General features: G+C 39.8%; 1 protein-coding gene across 1 annotated transcript; it reads right to left on the bottom strand.

The window, feature by feature from the left end:
- Positions 1 to 2,559: 2,559 nt before the first annotated feature.
- LOC115774947 (protein ripply2-like) lies at positions 2,560 to 3,206 on the bottom strand. Its single transcript, XM_030722433.1, is given in 5 exon segments — positions 2,560 to 2,722; positions 2,806 to 2,876; positions 2,957 to 3,078; positions 3,081 to 3,164; positions 3,167 to 3,206. Coding segments are annotated over 5 exon segments (480 nt in total).
- Positions 3,207 to 6,000: the final 2,794 nt, after the last annotated feature.

Genomic DNA, 6,000 nt, shown 5'->3' with positions numbered 1-6,000 from the left:
GCAACCAAGGCACATTACACTTGTGACATACATGGCTACGGGGGTTAAACATGAGGCTGAACACAATCCACTTTTTCAGATGTTTGTGTATTCTTCACACTCAAGTTCACACCAGCGCATACAAGACCAGCATGTGTCCGATAAAACAAAGTTCACTGTGTTGGGTTTTAGGGCAGTGCGCTATGTTCAAAGTTTCAATCATAATTTACTTTGTATTATCATATTTCCAACTGCATTACCTGCAAAGTCAGCTGGTTATAAATTCAGCAGGAAATGCATCGTTCCGTGTTTTTATCTTTAATTCTGGAGGCGAGCACATGTCACACCAAAGTAGGTGACACTCCTGTAGCTTTGACACCCACACATGCCTGGGAAAGTTCAGAAGATCCCACAGTCGCAGAGTTTATGAACGCTTCAGGACTTCTGATCTCAGCTTAACATTTAGGCATTAATACTAATTTTGATGCTTAGAAGTCAGATTGCAATTGCTTGCTCTGGAAAGTCACTGTGTTATTTTTGTGTTGGTTTAGTGCCAGCTACATTTATCACCTCTATCAATCCGAGGCCCATATTAAGATTAAAGTATCAGTGAAGATAAGTATTTTGCAATTAATCAAACAGTCGCAGTTTGCAGTCTGTCCAGGATACGTCACCTATGCGGGGGTGGTGCATTGCCCCCAGTCCAGTTAAGACACCAAAATGTGTCTCCCACCATGAAGGTGTGCAAACTTTGCACTCTTCAGAACACCTAGGAATGATCCAAGAAGTTCCCACAGCACAGCTCAAAAGGTCAACACTGGTGTGAGTTGAAAAGTTCAACAGTTCAACTGTACAGACAGACACACTGTTGAAGTTTTAACAAGAGACACTGGGCTACTCACACTAATATCATCAAATTCAAACAAAAACAGATACAGTCATGAAACAGAACTTTAACATAACAAGTGTCAGTTTAATAACCCATTATTATAGGCTGATGTTACTGTTTGGAGATTCCATATGCGTCTTGTGGTTTAAAACCCACCACTTTGTCAGGATTTACTGCAATTACAAGCGGCAATCATAACCTGATACCATAACTTTAAACCAATAAAAATCAGTTCTGCATTCCAGCAAGGACATAATATCCTAATTATAAACTGCATCAAAGGATTTTTAGAACAAAGGCTGAATGTTGCTCTCTAAGCAGGCAGCTGATATTGGCTCTGTTCACAGGCTCTGAAGAGGGGCTTTTAGGCAATCCTTAGATCGCTATTAATTAATCTTGGTTTACTGGATAATGTACAATATATAACTAGAAAAACCACAAGATATTATTGCCATATGTTTAGGGTCTTCATGTGCACACAGAATGCACAGATAACAGGCAGAATAATGGCTCAGTAAAGGTTTACACTGAGTTAATCTAGCTCTTATTAACGCACTCTACATCAGTGTTGTGTGCCTGTGCCTGCACTTGCTTTAATCTTAGGGTTGCACAGCTGTAGCTAGAGCTAGAACATACATTCAGTCAAAAATTCACTTGTTAGTTTAAACAATTTCAACAAAAAGATGATTGGGATTAAGAAAATATAGGTAAGAAAATCCCACTAGTCCATGAACACTTGTTGTTGATTAGGGGTTAATGCATATAGAGCGGCTGGGAAACACTGAGCAGATGAAGCACAATTGTTCAAGGGTTATAATCACACGAGCTTTTCCCTCATGTTGTTCCGGTCACGTGAATAGGACGAACTAAGACCTAACACTTTTTTGTTTCCTCACCTCATGCCTTGCAGAGTCGACTTCCTGTTTGATGCTTGGTCCACAAATATGTGGCGTCATACCAAGGCGAACGTGTAACTTTTGATTTAATTCATTGGCAGAAATACCTTTGATGGCGCACATAAAATACAGACTCTTTGATAATGCTACCAGTACTTGTTGTCTGCCTCAGCTCATCTTTATGGTCTCTGGTGACAGGGTTTGCGCCCTCCACCTGCCCCGCAGTTTCCGCACTTCACGCTACGCCGCACAGGAAATGGGGCGTTTACCACCTTGCACTTCCATGGGGAGAGGGCTGCTCAGCAGAAAGAAGGCGGCCATATGCAATAAACTGAATGTAAATATCCAATAAACTGAATGCAAATGTGGAAAGAAAAAAACTTTGCTACATCTTATAATTAAGGGAGCTACACACACCTGGAGTGATTATAGGTTATATTAACATTATATTTAGGATACTTCTGTGTCAGGATACAGTTAGGGCCATTTTATACCAGCCGTGCATGAGAGAGCCCCAAACACGTTCTGCGTGTGTGTGTGTGTGTGTGTGTGTGTGTGTGTGTGTGTGTGTGTGTGTGTGTGTGTGTGTGGTTTAAAGCAAATAAACCCCAGACAACGACATTAATTTCCAGCATTTTATTATAAAACACAAAGGAGGTAGAAAGGTAGAAAGAATAACTTAAGCATTCACATTCTCGGTAACTGGTATCTGAACTATTTACATATAATTACAGGAATAAATTAAAAGATTTAAATATTGTAGCATTATTAAATAGTCTCCAAAGGTCTAAAAATTTAGTTTTGCTCCTTTTCAACCTCCTCCTCTTCATCATCGTTGTCTTCGTCGCTGCTGGAGTCTTCGTAGGGGCAGATGGCTGCTTGAACCGGATAGTTGCGGAGGAGTATTTCTGCGTCCCGATACAGATAATCAAAAAATCTCGATTTTGGCCAGTACAACCTTCAAACAGAAAGCAATGCATGTTTTTCATCTATATACTTTATATTTTTAAACTATGCTCTCATTGCTAAAACTCCACTTACTTGACTGGATGGATGACTTGAGGTGTTTTGGGTTCTGTTGCACCAGTGAGGTCTTCATGTGTTGAAAACGTCTAAAACAAAGCAATTTCTTTAGTCTTCTGACCAGTAATCAATACATGTTTGGATTTAAAAACAGAAACTTTAAGCGTACCTTGCGTTCGACATTTTTGCCCTCATTTCGAAACCATGGTCTCCACAAATCGGACTGCTGGCTCGAATTGTCTCCATTAGAACGAGACGATAATCCACTCTTGTTGGTGCAAGCCTCCATGGCTCCTTGCGGTGGTCAGCTTTGCGTAAAGTGTTCTGCGGATGTGAGGATGAAGGCAGGAAGCTTCTTTTTATCAGGGCCTGGAAGCCCGTGCCAAATTGCGTTTTGACGCGTCCCCAAGTGTTTCCATGCGCCACGGTGCTGAGGTGCGAAGTCACACTTCAACAAACTACGATCATTTGGTCACCTTCTGTTTGAATTTTGCATGAAGAATCTGAAAAGTTGCCCGATTATATGAATCTATTTAAAATTCAGTAACAGTCGTGTCCAGGTCATACTGTTTATTAATATACGACTGATCTAAACGAATGCACAGTCTGCGTATATTTGATATTGTCAATATGGGGGGCGGGGATTGTTTCAAAGGCTCATCTGGCAACGTGATTTAAATTTTAAGTGGACAAACAGCTGTTCTAATAAGCTTTAGTTTGTTGGGGAAAAAGATTGAACTTTTGATCCCATTTCTTTATCTCTGTCTGTCTGCGCAGCCATTTGGGTGAAAGGTGTGAAGAAACACGTGCCCCATTGTCTTTGTGTGCTCAGTGAGAGATGGAAGACGGCTCGTGTGTTGCCGCGGGAGGGGCAGTTACACGCGTCAGGCTTTTGTGGGCACAACACCACAGCAGATGCAGAGCTGGAACGCATCACTCTCAAATGGAAAGCCTGGTAATAAAGTATTACGCAACTTTTAGAGAAGCCTTCATTTTTCCTGCTTAATTCTTTCATGACCTTATTGCTTAATTATAGATTTTTTCACAGTTGCAAAGACACATTTGTATGATCTCCATCCTTTTGTCAAACCTCTAAACAAACCCACTTTGACTACTGCTTTCATGAAACCTCTGACTTCACTGGCAAAACCTCACAAACACACCAAAACAGTTTTACCTGCACTCAAAACAACACCACTTTCCCCAGACAACCCGTCAAAAATCAAAACACTCTACACAATACAATTTAAGAACAGGACGTCAGAACACACATTCCAACCTCATATGACTGTCATGTATGCCAGTTTCACATCTAAAATGAAAAAGGGGCACTTTCACTTCAAATCACAGTATTACACACATACAGCCAGGCCCATTATTTCCTCGAGACATACATTTTTTTTTGTAGTTTTGGCTCTGTACACCACCACAGTGGATTGTATTACACATCACACAACCAGCATGCAACTGAAGTGCAGATTTTCAGTTTTATTTCAAGGGATGTTAAAAATTGGGAATTACAGCGATTTTTACACATTACCTGTACACACAGTGAGATGCTCTGCCAGGCCCTTTCTGCAGATACCTTGTTTGTGGGTATTTCTTCATTCAGTTATGCATTTAATTACAGAACAAAAACATGCTCTGTTGGGCTGAGATCATTGGACTGACTTGACCATTGAATAAAATCTAATTTCTTTACTTTGAGAAACTCTTGGGTTGCTTTTCCAGTATGCTTTGGGTCATTATCCATTTGCACTGTGAAGCGCTGTCCAATCAGAGTATAGCCCTGTACACTTCACAATTCACCCTGCTGCTTCCATCAGCAGTTACATCATCAATAAAAACTAGTGACCTGGTTCCACTGGCAGCCATATGTGGCTATGATATTGCTTCCACTATGTCTAACAGATGATCTGAATCCTCTCGCTCACGAGCTGTTTCTCTCCTTCTACGTACTTTTCTCTTCCCATCATTCTTGTACAAGTTCTTCTTGCTTTTGTCTACCCAGAACTTTTTTAGATGTTTTCAGGCAAAGACTAATCTGGCCTTTTGTTCTTGAGTGTAACCAGTGGCTTGCATTTTGTTCTAAACTCTCTGTATTTCTATTCATGACTGCATTTATTGATATTAATGACACACCTGCCTCATCGAGAGTGTTGTTCACTTGGTTAGATGTTGAGAAGCTGTTTTTCTTAACCATGGAAAGAATTCTGTCATCATACACTTTAGTTGTTTTCTGTGGTCTTTCAGGTCCTTTCGGTGTTGCTGAGCTGGCCACTGCTTTCATTCTTTTTAAGAATGTGCCAGATTGATGATTTGGCTGCTCTAAAGCTTTTAAAGAGAAAAAAAGGGGTCCGCACACCGGCAAAGCTCCTAAACCACGTTTTTAATCCAAACAAATCTTAATAAGAAGTGACGTTTCGGGCCACAAATTGCTCTTCTTCAGACTTAGCGAGAACAAAGCAGGACTCATCATATCTGTACACAATAACACGTCATGTGATGGATGCTGCCCACCTATCAGAAAGGAGGAAGGCAAAAAACACACATGTATGTAATCATCCATCAACGGAAAAGAAAAACATAAATATATAAATCCATTACAAAACAATATATTGCAAATATACAATGAATATTCAATAAATATTTAAAGAATCCAACTAATCATACATGTAGAAAGATACACATATGTATATGTACAAAATACTACAATTATTAAAAAGTGTTACATGTCCTGCAATTCTGGGAAGGTTTGTAAAAATAAAAAGATTAAAATGGACACGTCACTTCTTATTAAGATTTGTTTGGATTAAAAACGTGGTTTAGGAGCTTTGCCGGTGTGCAGACCCCTTTTTTTCTCTTTACAATTTTTTTGTTCCAGCACCCAGCCTTCATTTTGGATGTGCGTGTCCTTTTTTCTTTTTCTTTTTTTGCTCTAAAGCTTTTGCCATCTCTCTGATAGGTTTGTTTTGTTCTGTTTTTTTAGCCTAATGATGGACACAGTGCAAATGCCTCATATGTAAATTACAATGAAAAGCTCTAAAATACAAAATTCAACACTTTGAATCAACTTCAGATATTATTCCATTTGTCATGAAATAAAGAGGGAGCAGACCTGGCTATGAAACTGCTCGTCACTCAATTGTCCCATTACTTTTGAGCCTCTGAAAATGGGGAACTGTGCATAACACCGGCTGTAATTCCTGAATA

The sequence above is a fragment of the Archocentrus centrarchus genome, chromosome 24 (assembly GCF_007364275.1).
Source record: "Archocentrus centrarchus isolate MPI-CPG fArcCen1 chromosome 24, fArcCen1, whole genome shotgun sequence".
In the NCBI taxonomy this organism is placed as follows: domain Eukaryota; kingdom Metazoa; phylum Chordata; class Actinopteri; order Cichliformes; family Cichlidae; genus Archocentrus; species Archocentrus centrarchus.
Note: the sequence above shows the minus strand (reverse complement) of the source record. Positions and strands in the feature narration are given on the sequence as shown.